The sequence below is a fragment of the Cheilinus undulatus genome, linkage group 6 (genome assembly GCF_018320785.1).
Source record: "Cheilinus undulatus linkage group 6, ASM1832078v1, whole genome shotgun sequence".
Lineage (NCBI taxonomy): Eukaryota > Metazoa > Chordata > Actinopteri > Labriformes > Labridae > Cheilinus > Cheilinus undulatus.
Window position 1 is genome coordinate 17,573,597 of NC_054870.1, and position 16,315 is coordinate 17,589,911.

At 37.4% G+C, this 16,315-nt stretch overlaps 1 protein-coding gene across 1 annotated transcript in view; it reads left to right on the forward strand.

The window, feature by feature from the left end:
• Window positions 1–16,315, forward strand: part of slc30a6 (solute carrier family 30 member 6) — a 94,822-nt gene that overhangs the window by 60,070 nt on the left and 18,437 nt on the right. Inside the window, exons 9-10 of the mRNA XM_041789474.1 lie at window positions 3,063–3,157; window positions 8,854–8,902. Coding sequence (XP_041645408.1) covers window positions 3,063–3,157; window positions 8,854–8,902 — 144 coding nt within the window. The remainder of the gene's footprint in view (window positions 1–3,062; window positions 3,158–8,853; window positions 8,903–16,315) is intronic.

Below are 16,315 nucleotides of genomic sequence, written 5' to 3' on the forward strand. Positions count from 1 at the left end.
TGCAGATATCCAATATACCGAAGTTTACAAATTCATTTTAGCTGATACCAATATCGATACTGATATACAGTGCTTAACAAATTTATTAGACTACCACCCAAAGTAAGGTTTATGCCACAGCTGCCCTAAATTAACAGCATTGGTAATTACCAAAATACTTTTTTTATGTTTCTGCAATGGTCAGTACACCAATATGTAGAAGCTCTTGAACTGAAATTATTTTGTTAAAGCTAAAACATTAGGGGTGGGTAAAAATATCGATTAATCGATGCATCGCAATATCTCCCCCCCCCCCAATTCAATATCGATTCAGCAAATCCTCTGAATCGATTCACCTCCTGGCCAGTGGTGGTCGCTGTGCATGTGATTCGTGTTGTATGGACGGAGACCCCACTCGACCAGACACCAACCAACCATAACCATGTTATGTGAGGTTTATCACAATTTCAAAGAGGAAAGAAATATTATTTAAGTTTACATGCACTACTATTTCAGTGTTTATACAGAGCTGTCATGTTTTTTACTTTTGTACTCCATATGCACAAATAAGTTATTATTGTGCAAATTTTATTTTCAGATGTTTTATTGCTCAAAAATGTGAGGTGACTTACCAAATATGTTCACATGGGCATGAAAATAATTATTAAAAAATTGTCAGCGGGTTATTTGTGTTTTTCTACTTCTTACGTAATCGACATTGCAGCATTTAAATCAATATGGAATCGAATCGATATCGAATCGAATTGAATCGCAACCTAAAAAATCAAAATCGAATTGAATCATGAGGTTCTTAACAATACCCAGCCCTATAAAACATAATTATTATTGTTGTCCATGAATTTTCAAATTTACTGATTTACAAAAAAACTGAAAAAATAGTAAAGCACATTGTTATTTCTTGATTAATATGTCAAATTATAGTTATTTACTTGCATTACTGAACAGAAGAATGATTATTAGTGGTTGAATGTTATGCTTGATTAATTTCTGACTTCTCAGAGAAGCCCAGTGAGCCGGCTCGAATTTGGGTATAAAAAGGTGAATTCAGTTTGAAATTCCTCATTCCTGTTCAAAATGGTAAAACGTGAAGAGCTCACTGAAAATGAAAGAGTCCACATTAAAGCACTTCATGATGCTGGATGGTCTCTGAGACAAATGACAGGTGGTATAATAAATTTGTTAAGCACTGTATATAAATGTAATTCTAACCTAACATTTCACTCCTTAAATACACTTTTAAAAGTTCATGGATGTACAGAAAAAAACAAACAGCAGTCCTTAGAACAAACTTTAAATTTAAGAAACAGGGCACCAACATCCTAGAAGTTAGGCCATGCATGTATACTGAAGCTTGTCTAACGAGTGTCCTGAGTTCAAGTCCAACTTGTGGCCTTGACCTGCATGCCATTCCCCACTCTCTCTGACTTCTCAAAGAATCCATTGTCCTTTCCCTTCCAAATAAAGCGTATAACAGCTGAGCTGGTCTCATCATATTTGTGGGATTGTAATTAAAATGGGGAGAGCTGTGTCCACTATTAGAAGATGTAGATTTTTTATGACAGATAATTCAATCTGACAGGTCATTCAGTCATCAGTATTGTCTCATCTTGACAGAAAAAAGGTTGAAAAAGGCTGTGCTAGAATTTTTCACCCAATTTTAGCTGGATTACTTCCTGTTTGCCCTGTAATGAAATTACTGCAACAAGTAAGATAAGCTGATGTTTGAATGTAGAAGAAAATATCCAGAAAGGGAAACAGTGAGGAGGAAGACATGGGAAGTACCTGCTAGATTTTGTAAATACTATGAAGCTGCTTCAAACCATTTTTTTTTGCCTTACATTTTCTCTAATTACACAAACATTGGAAAAAGATAAGATCTTTTATCTTAGATTAGTATCCCATTGCTTTGTCAACTATTTTGGATATATTTTAGACATCACACAAAGAAAATCTCCGGTAGTCCAAAAGGTTCAAATTGCTTAAAAGAAACAGCAAAACTTCCCTTTTGAAGCTCCAGTGAAGACTTGGAACTAGTTATGATCATTGCTGAGCAGTGGGAGTCAGATTAAATGATTGACTACATGTTTTTATGGTGACACATTTTACTGTTGAATGGAAACAGGAGCTTCTAGAGAAAAACACACACAAAAAAATAGGCTATCCTGCTTTGACTCGGCTATATCATCAGTTTGGAAAGTTCACCAGCTCCTCTCTGTCTCTCCCCTCACTTCCTGTTTCCATCATCTCTTCATAATAAAACAGATTAGTGGTGGCTTTTATAACCTTAAACACAGCAAGACTTAAACCTGTCTCCTGTGACAAGATTACCCCCCTCGTTTCTCTCCCCTCACTCCCTCATCCCCTCCCGTCATTCCCCTCCTGTCTCTCTCTCTCTCTTGCGCTCCTCTTCTGTGAACCAATGTGATTGGGCGGCATGGGAGACAGACGCTAACCAGAGGGACAGGTGTCTGCGGGGCGGAGAGACAGACGCACACATTCTCTCTCTTTTTAATCTGTTCCTACAGGAAGGTGGGGCTGATCAAGGGGGGGTCATCCAGTTCCTGTGGCTCACTGTTGGGTAGCCCTTCACCTCCTGCTGATTGTTTAGAACAAATTTTAGGCTCTTAAATGGATTGTCTTGTGTGATTAGTGTATTGAAGAGTACAGCCCTGAGTGTGGGTTTCTTTTCCCCTTTAACTTAACACTCTTGTCACACTTCTGTCTTATCCCTCTCCCAGTGTGTGATTTTCCAGGGTACTCAAATTGGATAAAAGTGTAATCAATGCTCTGGTTTCACACATGCACACTCAGATACCCTTTTTCCAACAATCCGGTTCAAGGGCTGGTTCAGAGCCAGTGCTTAGCCAACCACCAGTTTTGTTTTTTTTCATTGCCAAAGAAATGGCTCTGGGCCAGAAAATCTGTTTCCAGTGTGGAACCAACTCCTTGTTGGATCAGAAGATGCCATTTAGGACTTTGGCTCTCTCTGTTTTTACATGAAGTTTAGTCTTCAGCTGTCAGATATTAGTCAGCATAATAACACTCTTTATGTCTCTCTGCAGTGGCCGTCTGCTGGTTGGGACCTTTGTCGCTCTCTTCTTCAACCTGCTGACTCTGCTTTCTGTCAGGAACAAACCCTTCGCTTATGTCTCTGAAGGTACAGTCAACCCCTCCCTCCCAGTTAAATTGTGTTCTTATTTTTTGGTGGTTTTTATTTATTTATTTATGTATTTATTTATTCATGTGTGTTTTTTTGGGGGGGGGGGGGGCTGGATTTAGTTATTTTGTTGATAATCCTAAGTGTCACATGGGATGGGGACAATTTGGCTTTTGTTGTTTTTTCGGGGATTACTGAAGTGAAATGAAATGCTTGCTCACTGCTTGTACGTACAGAAATCACAAAAGGCAGCGAGGGATCAGAGGTTAGTCCCATCCTAATTGTAGAAATCAATAAGTTATAAAACCAAACACAGTTTGGTCTGGGAATATGACAATATGAGTTTGAAAGATTATTTTTAAAAGATTATGGCGGTCTGGTTTGCCCGTTGGAACAGGAAGAGAAACAGATGACGTGTGTTAAAAGAGGTACCGTCACATGTTAAATGGCTTTAAAGAAACAGGTTACATGGCACATCCACATGGATAGAGCACTGATTTTTACTTCTCTGCTAAGGATTAATGTAGTCTATGACTGATTAAACTGCTTCATGTTTTTAATTATTTCATGTTTAAAATGTTTAACATTTTCTAAAACTTGGCAGACACTTCCCCATAGAGGTATACTGTTAAACAAATAAACCGTGTAAGGTGGTATTTGACTGAGAACAATCCTCAGTGAGGAAAACAGGTGAGGGGTGAAGGAGGATAGATCAGCTTGTGGGCTGTGGGTGTCTCATCACTGTAGGCTGAGAGCTAAACTACCATGTTATAGCTCGTGGACATGCAGATTCCATATGGTGAAAAAGATGTTGCTAAAAAAGCGACACAGTTGCACAGAAACTTAACATTGTAGACTTTGCCGAAAGAAATGAAACTCATCACGCCAGAGGACAGGTTAAATCATTTTCCCCTTCTGGAGATTTCTAATGCAGACTACAGCTTAGATACTCGGGCATTTCATGTTCTGGATTTTATGGTTATTCACAGATAAAAACTTTGATTGCATTTACTTACAATTTCATCCACCCCATATTTGTTGTAAAAAAAAAACCCAGTGCCTCTTCTGTAAAAAGGGACAGTCTGATTGTTGTTTTACATTTGGGGCTTCATTCAAAATGTTCAGGGCTCAGCGTTGGCACCTGTGAGTGTGTCGTGCTCTAGGCAACTACCTACACATGATGGTACATTTGTATATTTTGCCTTTATTAAAGGCCGGTATGGGATTTTTACTGCCAATATGTATGATTGATATATTGGCTGCAAATATTAGCAAACAATTTTGCACATGTGTATGCACCTGCACATGCACAGGGGATAACATGTAAACATGCATACAGAGTACACAAAATCTTAGACAGAGGAACTCCACTGTTTCCTTCTTTCTTGTCTTGCCCCCTCTTCTTTTTTCATCCTCTCCTCTTTCTGCCCTCTACATCCTCCACTCTTTATCCTCTCCTCTCCTCTCCTCTCCTCTCCAGCGGCTGAGTCACTATCTGTGTGAGCAGTCTACAGATGAATGAGGTCAGTGTGTGTCAGGGTGTATGTGCAGTGCGTCGGTGTGTTTGTGTGTGTTCGTCAGCTGTCTGCTGTTGTGTTCAGAGCAGTCTCAACATCACTTAACATCTGACATTTTGGGATGGGTGGGGGATGAAACTACACACACATGAACACACACAGGCACTTTATTTTTTACCAAAACACACAACATCTCTCACTCAGGCACACAAACATGCGCACACAAAACACACACACACATTAAATGCACACACATTCTGACAGAGCAAGACTAAAAGTGTATTATGCAACCGTGTTCCAGACAGTGGTAATGTACTGAGCCAGAGGGCCAGGCGGGCTGAGAGACACACACAAACCACACACACACACACACACCTAAACACACTCTCCTCATACACACAGATCATAAATAAGTCACTCTATTAAAATGTTTGTTTAGACTGACTCACCTACTAACAAAACAAACAATCCCCCCATCCCACCCACACACAGACACACAAGCAGATCCACAGACTCAGGTCTGAGCTGGATGAGAATGAAGGGCCTTTGACCGGACATTGAGCCTCCAGGCTTTGGAGTGTCATCAAGCATTAAAGGTGGAACAGCGCCGTGGAGGAAGAGCGCTTATCTTTTTTTAGGAGTAGTGGGTCATCCCTTGGCCCCTCCCTCTTCTGTTCCTTCATCCAAAATTTATTTTTAACCCAAATCATGTTTATGAGGATGACTGCTCCCTGCTTGTCACTGTTTTAACAGTTCAATGCTACAGCGTGTGAGAGACAGTGGGATGTAAAACTGCATCGGTGCTTGTGATGCTTGTTTCAAATGGCTACAGTTTGTATGTTACAGTCTGCTTAAATCTCACAAAATATTTCCAATTTTTAATGTATCTCTACACTTATACATTAAACATGTCAAAAAAAAAAAAAAAATCAGCTGAAAGCTTGTGCCTGCAATGGGAGCACACAGGAAAGAGAGAGAGAGAGGGGAGCATGCAGCATTTGGCAATCCAGGTAGTGAGGACACAAACAGATTGACAGAGACTTGTTCACGAAAAAATAATAGCTTTCAGCAGATATCTTCATTATGACAAGAGTGAGCCAGGAAAGCATTTTTGTGTTTATATGTGCTGTTAAACTGCGCTGCAGTGTTGGAGACCTCTGCCTTTACTCCTGTCTCCTCCAGCAGCAGCACGCAGTTGACAGGCTGAAGTTTCTGTGTAATAACAAACAAAAAAAGAGGATCGATGTGATCATTTCCAAGAGGCAAATAATGCAATAAATAATAGATTATGTCATTTGAAAAGGATCTCTCTTTCCAGCTGCGCACGGATAGGACACACAACGCTTTATGAGATAATCCATGAGATTTTAACAGGCTGAATGAGCTAAATCTGTTCTTAGGGAAAAAAATATATATATTCTCAGCGGATACGTTCATTATGACATGGGCATTTTTGTGTTTATATGCACCGTTAAACTGCGCTGCCATGCTGTGAAACTTCTGCTTTTAAACTCCTGCCTCCTCAGGCTTAAATGCGCAGCTGACAGAATAAAGTTTCTGTGCAACAACAACAAAAAGGATCTATGAGATCACAACAGGCAAGTAATATAAACGTATCACTTGTATTATAAGATTATTTATTTTTTTGTAAAAATGTAAATAGTTTGAAGAATTTTCATCACCAAATGATTGTTTTTTCACTTTTTGTCCCCAAGAGATGGGAGAACAAGTTAATCATTATTGTTCACTGTGTGTAATGCATAGAGATCTCTGAGTTTTAGTTTGTTTTTTTTCTTTTGTCTTTCTAGTCTTGTAACGTAAATTCAAGTGACATCACTGAAGCACATGTATTTTTAAAGCCCAGGTTTTCCTGAAAAAAAAAGGATGTTTAGAGTTTGACTGTACACCACAAGGTAATGTTTTATAAGCTTTTCAAGACAGTAAGTCCAGGCAAGACAAAATGGTTAAGAAATAGCTGAGGGCTTAGAGCAGGGGTGTCAAACTCAATCACAGCAGGGGCTGGATTCTGGATTCAGGCCTAACCTGAAGGCCTAACAGGGTCACCTTTTTCACCATAAACTGTCAACCTCATTTCACCAGTAATGAAGTATGAAAAAGTAGCACTGATGTAAAACGTTTTGACATTTAAAAAGTTAAAAAGATGAGTTTAAAGGCTCACAATCTGACAAAAGTAAATTTATTAGTTCAAATGGTCATAACATGAAATTGAAATTGAAAAATAATGTTTTTTGAAGGCAAATGTATTAGAAAGAAAGTCAAAATTATGAGTTTAAAAAAAGTCAAAATACGAAATTAAATTTGTAATTATGAAATTAAAAGTCAAAATTTGATTCAAAATCGTAAATTGTTAAGTCTAAAATGTCCAACTATGGGATTATGGAGTCAAAGTTTGGAGTTGGAAATATGAGATAAAATACAAAATAATTGGTTATAAAGGTCAAAATATGAAAAAAAAAAATAGAATTATGAATCTTAAAGCTCAAAATAATATATGAAAAGTCAAATTTATGAGTTGAAATGCTCAAAGTACAAAATAAAAAGTCAAAATCCTAAGTTTGAGTCCTAATTGTGAGATGCAAAATTGAAAATGTGAAATAAAAACATAAAATCCTTTTCCTACATTCCTGACTTCTTATCTAAATATTGTTACTCCTTACTTTTTCAGATTTTATGATTTAACAAGAATATCTTTCATCATTAAGGATATGTTTACATTTTTATTCTTGAGGAAATCTGCAGACCTCATACTGACGGGCCAATTATATCAGAAATATGAAAACAACTTGCAGGCCAGATTTAACTGTTCCACGAGCCGGATTTGGCCCCTGGGAGGAATTGGTAAAACTGGTTGTAGTCGGCACGAAACAGTCCCGACAGCTACGTTTGGGGTCCGATATGCATGACGTAATCTGTCAGACGAATGAATGGACTCAATCAATTTGATTTAGATAGTTGTTTACATACATATTAAACTGTACAGGAGGTTACAGTTATTAAAAAATCACAAAAAACACACTACAAATTACATACTGTGAGTACAGAAATTATTTTGAGTCGCGGTGTTGTACAGGGCCTATATATATATATATATATATATTTATATATATATATATAGGTATATATAAAAGGAAGGTACATGCTGATCATCTCTGAGTCAGTTCCTATTTCAGTACAGCACAATGAGATTAAGAACAAATGATAATGCAACAAAAAGCTTGTGATATTTTAAGTTATTTAGACTACCAGGAGGGTGCGTTGAGGAACCTCATAGATACAATTGATCAGAGGATGATGTGCCTTTTTTTTTTTTTTTTTTTTTTGTAAACTCTACCCAATGACCTATCAATTGGTTGGTGCATTGGTTAAATTTCAGTTGACCAATTTTTTTCTTTGGTTGACTTCAAAATAAAAGAAAATACAAAACGAGCTCTAAAATCCTTCACAGCTGTGAATCATTCTGATTAGCCCATTGGTATGACTGCATGGCTCGTCTATAAAGGATCTCCATCAGATTTGGCCAAATATTTGCATGCTGTCTGAATGCATGGTGCCTCTACTTAAATAAATGGACTGTTTTAGTGGATATTTTAAGGCAGACCATTGTGAAATGTTTGTTCTTATTTTCATTACCTGAAAATATGCTTAATACAGCCCCTCAGCAAAGTTGTGTTGTATGTTTACAGTCATTTTAAAGCTCAGTTCTCAAAGCTACATGCTATTATGTCAAACTGAAGTGCAGGAGGTGACTCGGGGTCTTCTCAGCTGATGATTCAGACTGCAATCTTAGCTACGGAGTTCATGTTTCTATTTAAGGACACAATTTTGTAAACCGTCATTTTTTATTCTACAAATTCAGAGTGACAGAAACAGTCTGACGTGTGAATGAAAGATGCATGAATGAATAAATGTATAAGGGTAAATGTGAAGTAAGTGCAAAATGTACTGCTTTTTAATGGCCTCTTACCAAAACCATTGCACCAGTATAGGAAATCCAATATTTGCACCAAACCTGACAGGAAGATATCTAAACACATGAATAAAAGCTGAAACTTCTAATGAGCTAAGGGCTTTTAAAAATTTTTGTTTTTTCCTTCTACACTGTTTGAAACATCCATATAAAAGATGTGTGTGTCTCTCTCTCTCTCTCTCTCTTTTCAGCGGCCAGCAGCAGTTGGCTTCAGGAACATGTGGCAGATCTGAGTCGAAGGTAAGAAATATTTCTATTACTTAATCTCTCTCTCTTATCCCTTCCTTCTTTGTTTTTTAGTCTTTGTCTTCTGTCCCCTGTTACCCTCCCTCCATCTGTCTCTCTTTGCCTTTATCAGCAGTTTTCACTCTCAGGTAGGAACAGTGAGGATCTTCTTACACTGACTCAACACATAACAGAAAAGTGCAGATCCCGTGTGTGTTGTTGCTTACAGTGTGGATCTGTGTGTCCAGGTGTGTGTATACACGGGCGCAGATGGTCAGAGGTTACTCCTGGTCAGTGTCGGGAACATAAGGTCACAGGGTCAGGAGGTCATGAGGAGCCTGCAGGCAATCAGATCAGCTCATTGATTGAGCTTCTTAGAAAATGCTGTTAGTAGAGGAAGTTTTCTTATCATTTATTACTGTAAAATCACCAAAACTGTATTATACACATTAAGCTTGTACAATATGAGGAAAATGTGCAGTGTGTGAGAAAATAGTCAAAAAATGATGATGATATTGCTTAAGGATAAATAAGCAAATCAGAATCAGCTTCATTGGACAAGTATGTTTACACAGTCTAGGAATTAGACTCCTGCTAGCTTTGCTTTCAATTTACATTTATTAACTATTAAATTTGAAAATTAAAAATTGGAAAAAAAATACCTTTAAATAAGTCCATTCCAATCTAATTAGACATTTCAACACAGACATGTAAGTCTTTTGCATTAATGATATTGTTGCAGGAGGTACGAAGGATACAAGAATGCTGAATAGACATGGTCAAAGTTTATTAAATATGCATAAATATGGCAGAGTTTTTTTGTTTAATGTGTGTATGCATATTACCTCTTAAGTTCCTAATTATCTAAGCTTGATTCGCTTGATTATTAGGTCCCAAAACATTGTGTTGTTTTCAGCGAGTGTATCACTGCCTGTGGATTTGTTATAGGTGCATTGATTTATGCACTGTAAATTTGTGCACAAAGTTAAAGACATTATGGCCACAGTTTGCCAAACTGTGCGTATGGTTTACAAATTTGTGAACATGGCTCATAAAACTGTTTTAATTTGATGTGGTTATTAATGTGGCTGAAATCAGTACTGACGTCTCTGCAGTAGTCATCTTTTTAGCACTACATAGCTTTATAGTTGACACAGACAGACAGGCATCTGTCTCATGAATCTAATGGCTTACTAGAGGTGAGTGTCGCCTAAATGTACAAGAAAAGGTCACAGCTTGATAGTCAAGTTAAATAAAGTCAACAATAAGAAAAAGTAGCCAGCTGTGATTAAGTGAACAAATGGCTGTTTGGCTAACAGATCTTGTGGAAAACTCTGATTGGCCCAAACTGAAAGTTCCTCACAAGTGGAAATATTCAAGTACAGAACAAGTAACTGTTATTTGCAGTTCAGTGTTTTGGTTGAATAAACATTATCACCACTGAATACAGTAACATGAGAACACACACATCTGGTCACCTTGTCCCTCTCAACCTGGGTTCAGGGGTCGTGGGTCTCATGTCAGTGTTATCAGAGGGATCATCTGGTAAAATTAGACTTCATCCATCACTGACTGATCGCCTCTCAAGTGTGTGGATGTGTGTTCGATTTAGTGAACTGTAAGATCAGAGTTGGTTCATGTGCTTGTTAGGTTTTATGAGGCTAAAGGCATACATAGAAAATTACACAGATTCAAACCTCTTTCTTTTTCATTAAATCTATCTGTGTTCTGTGTCCACATTTTCACCCGTTGTGTCGTCTTCTTCCCGATTGCCTTCCTGTAGACGTGAGACGGATGTGTTTTGTAAGCAGGGAGCTAAAACTGACCATTGACAGTTTCTGGAAACCCGATGATTGTGGTTGAAGGCAAGTCGATACTTTGCACCAGAATTAAATATCGCTGAAATTTCCAAAATGTTTGCCTAAGAGCAGGAGCTTTTTCTGGTTCCTGCAGAATTTCCAGCAAGTCAGGAAAAACACACTCCTGAAACCCATTTCACAGTTAACCTCTTGAACCTTGGAAAGTAAAATACAGTTTAAAATTATCTATGTTTTAGCTCAGGTAACAAAAAGCAGAAAAGATGTATATAATGTACCAGTGATTCATAAAGCTCTCTGTTTTAACAACATGCTTTCTGTCAGAAAGATTTGTCAGACAGACTTCCCTGATTTGACATGTTAACAACTCTGAAGTTCAAACATGAGGGAGGATGTTGTGAAAGAGGGCAAAATAATTCTGACGTGTTCAGGGTCTCATCAGGCGTCCTGAGGGCAGAATTTCGGTTCTTCCGCTGTGACACATCGAATAAAATATAAGTTATTACGACACATGTTAAATTTTTTCCCAATGTCCCATGTCTGTTGATTCAGGTTTTTATTTTGGTTGTTATGCAGCCTGGTACAGAGACAAAACTCTGTGTGCTGGGCTATTTTTAGACCAAGAACATCTTCTCCCCACACACTAATGGGGCGGCAGTAGCTCTGTACGTAACTACGGTTGGGAACTGGGGGGTCGTCAGTGATGCTGAGCAACTAATCAAGTTCCTGTTTTCAATATTGGCTTCCCACTATCATGGAAATAGAAAATCAAGATTTAACGCCATTGTGCTGAATGCCATGTTTCACCTGTTTTATTCATTAGTCTTGTCATGTGTGGTAAATGGGGCTCTCACCTTTTCTTTACAGTACAGTGTGTGCTCTGCTTCTTACCAAAACAGCTCTTACTTTTAATGTAAGTGTGATACAGAGGGAGCCACAGCATGTACTTAAGTTAGTTTGAATGGTGAGAGAGCAAAAGAGGATGAAGCAGCCATTGGTTGACAAAAAATAAACCGGCCTTTGTCATTATGGAAGAACTGTGGATTCAAGAAGTCAGACCAGGATCAATGTAAAATGACCTGCAGAAATTGTTACATGGTTATCTAACCCATATCCAGGATGTGCTACATGGAGGTGAAATGAAGATGTAAATACAACTAGTTTAGGGTCAATTTTTGATGCAAAACCTGAAATTTTTAATATGTGCCTAGTTGGAACATTCTTTGTACTATTTCCAGCTTAAGTTCTTTAAGAATCTGTTAAATGTAGAAGCAACATAGGATTTTTTACTTAAATATCTCTACATGAATCGATATTGAATCGAATTGAGGATCGAATCAAATCAGGGCCTTGAGAATCAGAATCGAATCGATTCAGGAAATCAGTGGCAATACCCAGCCTTATTTATAACCGTGATCTACCCATCAGTCACAATAATCTTGATGATGGTTTTTGCCATAATCAGGTTGTTGGGTTTCCTTAGTTGTCTTTCCCCTTACTGTTGCTTGTAACTGATGCACTCAATTTGAAGTCAACCATTTTAACTTTAATTCAACAGTTTCATTATTTTTAATCCTAAAGTGTCAATCGCTAGAGCAATGTACTGCTATTAGATGCAGGCCTAGGCCTAAATGTGATTTAAAAAACACAATAATAACAGATTGTAAGTGCTTCAAAAAGCTGGAAAAGTCATCTCTCTTCCTAAATTAGAGAAAACACCATATATTCATTCATTCATTCATTGGCACAGGAGTCCCTAACATCTCTCTTTGTGTTGCCATAGGAACATAGAGACCTACTCTAGCGCAGACTGATGCTTGTTGTCAACCATTGTGATGAATATTACATCCAGCTGTGGGTTCTTGCTTCTGAATCAAAAAGTATACACACACAAAAGTCAGCAGCCCAGTTGGTGCACAGACCGACAGCCTGGAGAGTTCTGTAGCAGAAGTGAGCCCTGATTGGATGAGGAGACCAAAATGAACAGGACGTCCCAGCCTAGTTTCCAGTGTGTTTTAGTGTGTAGAAACCTGTCTTTGTCTATGTGTGTGTTAGCTTGTCTGTGTGTGTCTCTGCTTGTGTGGCTGTCTGTGTGGTAATTGTGTGTCCCTACTTAACCCCAGCAGTGTCTGAGGGCCAACTGGGTTATATAAAGCCTGCTACTCTGTCAGTCTCACCAGCCAAAAGCCTAAGATGTGTCAGTGTGTCTGATAGTTATCAGTGGCTATGGCAAGAAGGGAAGGACAAATATTTAATGTATGATGGGCAGAAGAAAAGTTTGGCTAATGAACAATTTTATCGATAAAAATTCTGATTCTTGTTAGAGTATTTTGATTAAAAAAGATTCATAACATCTCTCTATACAAAAGTTCAGCTCAGTTAAGTTCAAACTTTTTACATAATTTTCAGTACATCATGGCCTCCATAGTAAATTTTTTTATATAAAACAGCAAGGCATTTTGTCTCCATTTAATAAAAGTTTCTACATTTTTATATCCTCCAATCAGGAAGAAGTTGTTTTGATGCTGACATAAATAAATTCTTTAACATTTATGATTGTAAGTAGTCCCTGTAAAGGGATGCTAGATTTTTGTTATCTGTTATGCAGATATGTCCTAACTCTTTTCAGCTGATATTGATATTGGTTTTGGTGTCTGTGTATACCCCCCTTTTTTATTGTAAAGGACAAGAAGTGTGTCCTGTGCAAAGAGAGGCTGAGACAAGCTGAAAAGGAGGATCATATTTGATGGTACACTTGTATATTTTTATGATATTTAAGGCCGATAAATATCTTCTGCTGATATGGCTGCTGTATTGGCTGTAAATGGCAGAAATGTTCATATCTGCCAGTACTCATATTTACCTTTTCAGCTTATATCTGGCCATACCAATTTCATGTTCATAATGTTATGCATCGTTACAAAATACATTACAATGAGCTGCCAATAATGCTACTAGTATCCTATAACACTGGCACCTCTAGTGGCCAGTCAGATTTAGTAAGGCCAGGGCCACCCACAGCACTCACTGAAATTACACCTGACACCCTGTCAGAATTTGCAGAGCCAGCCCAGTGCACACCACTCTATAAAAAGGGACTACTACTCTACATATACAAACACAGGACCACTATATTGTCATTTTACACAGTTTTAGCCAGATATTCCCACACACCCTAATTTGAACTTTTGTATGGAGTTATTATTGTGGCTTTATTCAAGAGCATATTGTCAAGTTTTGAGAAAATGACCTGTTGATTATTTAACAACTGTGGCTTAATTCAAGAGTGTATTTTAAAGTGTTGAGCATGACTAGTTGATTTTGAACTTCGGAGTCTGAAAAAAAATGTACCCTTAAGATCCAGTGGATTGGCCAGATTCTAGTCAGTAAAGAGTGGAAACTGATGAAGCAATTAGCTCAAATGTAGTTATAGCAGCTGTTTTATCAGAACTGGACAGAATTTCTTGATAGAAGAAGAGACAAGATCCACATTGAAAGCTTTTCTTGGGGGAAACAATGTTGTTGCTCTTTTCCTGACTGAGTTTTTTTCCCCAACTGGCTGCACTGAAACAGTAGATAACGATAGCCACTGCCTGATGAAGTCAGGTGATATAGTTTACTTCCGGGGCTGCGCAAGCACTTTGTAAACCCATGTTTTTAAAAGTGCTATACGAATAAAGTTATTATTATTATTATTATTATTACAGCATATGTGTTGTTGCTCTGATTGGCCCAATCATGAATGAGACAGACAGAATGACCTTCAGTGATTTTTCTTTTCAAAGGTTCTGCCCTTCCCAAATACTGACTAAGGACTCTTGTCCAGATGGATGCAAAATGTATTCCCTTCAGTAGCTACATGAAAGTCTATCTGGTGTCAGGTTATCATTACATGTCTAATTGTAAAATTTCAGTTCATCTCAAAGTTTGTTTTTTTTTTAGTAACAAAAATCAACCTCCAAAGAAGAGGTCAAAAATCTGACTTACAACAGTAGTTTATAGCTTGAGTGTTATTTTTCAGATTATTTGATAATGTTGTTTTTCTTTCATTCTGCCACATTGGCTTAGTTATGTACATGTAGTTTTTGTATTTACGTCAATGAAGGGATGTCCTAAATGGTTAATCAGGTGTGTCCCATTGGGCTCTGATAAACTCCCCTGTGCTGCAGTCTTTAGGGGCCCTAAGGGCACTGTGGAGGTAAACAGAAAGCATATGTGAAGCAGCAGTTGACGTCAAAGCAAAATGTCCAATTTAGAGTCTGAACTACAGTATCTGCAATAACCTCATTTGAAATAATTATGTTAAAAAAAGTCAGAGCTCATGAAATTTTAAGGACGTTTTTTGAATTACGTTTTTTTTCCGACCCAGTGTGGAGCCAGTAGACCGGAGTATCCACTATTTGTCTCTGAGCTTTAATCCATCACTCTCTGTCTTCAATGTGTTTGGATTAACACACACATACACAAACAAGGTCACATGGCAAATTATTTCAATGCATCAAGAGGGATTATGGGTTCACTGGAGCTGTCAATCTCATCCCAAACTCTCTACATTTGTTTTTTCCTTTTCGTATACCACGCCTTCTTCTCTGTCTCGCTTTTTTTCTTTAAGTCCTTCAGCCTTTCTATACTTTTCTCTCCTGTGAGGCTCAATATTTTTCTGCACAATTAAAGTGTGTTTTATTTCCATGGTTTTGTTAATAAAATCTGAAATGGGCTCACAACAGGTTTAGTGGATTCAGTAAAACCTGTCCATTTTAGAGGTTATATTTTCATTACAGTAACATTGGCCTAATGTCTTACGCTGTGTCTAATCCTCTAAATACCACTGGATTTTAAGTTAAGTCAACAAATATTATATTTAAAAAAATCTGTCGATAAGACACAATTAATACATGAAATGACATGCCAAAATTGTTAGAGTACTGAAACTACATACACTTTTGTTTTAAATGAAAAATGGGAGTGCACATTGAAGCAGAGATAGAATCCCATACTAATAATAACACAATAAAAATTAAAACCCTCTTTTGATAATATCAATAATGGTAAAATACTTTTGATACAAAACAATAATTTCAACGTTAGAATCAGAGCAGTAAAATCCATTTTAAATTTTCACAACGTTTAAGATTACATGCTTTGGAAATTCATAATCATTTGGTAAAACACTAAAATGAAGAAAGAAATATTCATCAAACAACTTTTGTTGCACACATTAAAGATCATTAAGATTGTTTCAATTTCATGAAATTTTACTGTTAATTTGTTAACTTCATGTTAGACTTCATGTTGTGCATGCCTCATTATGTCTGCAGGAGTGAAAAAGAGCATCTGAAGTCTGCTGAGGAGAAACTTGCTTTTCCAAATGTGTATGTCATTATGTTTGTTTCTGTGGGTCAAGGCTAGGCCTGTTTTAAAAATAATAATCGTCACATGCATCCTGCCAATACACATAACAGATTTTACAGAATCGATATGGTAATAAATGCTGTGATGCCAGTTTTAAAACATACCTTATACTTTGCAGTTAACAAAAAGGCCAGTAGATGGCAGCAGTCATTAAACTGCATGATGCAGTACATGCCTCATTTTTTTTACATCAAAACAA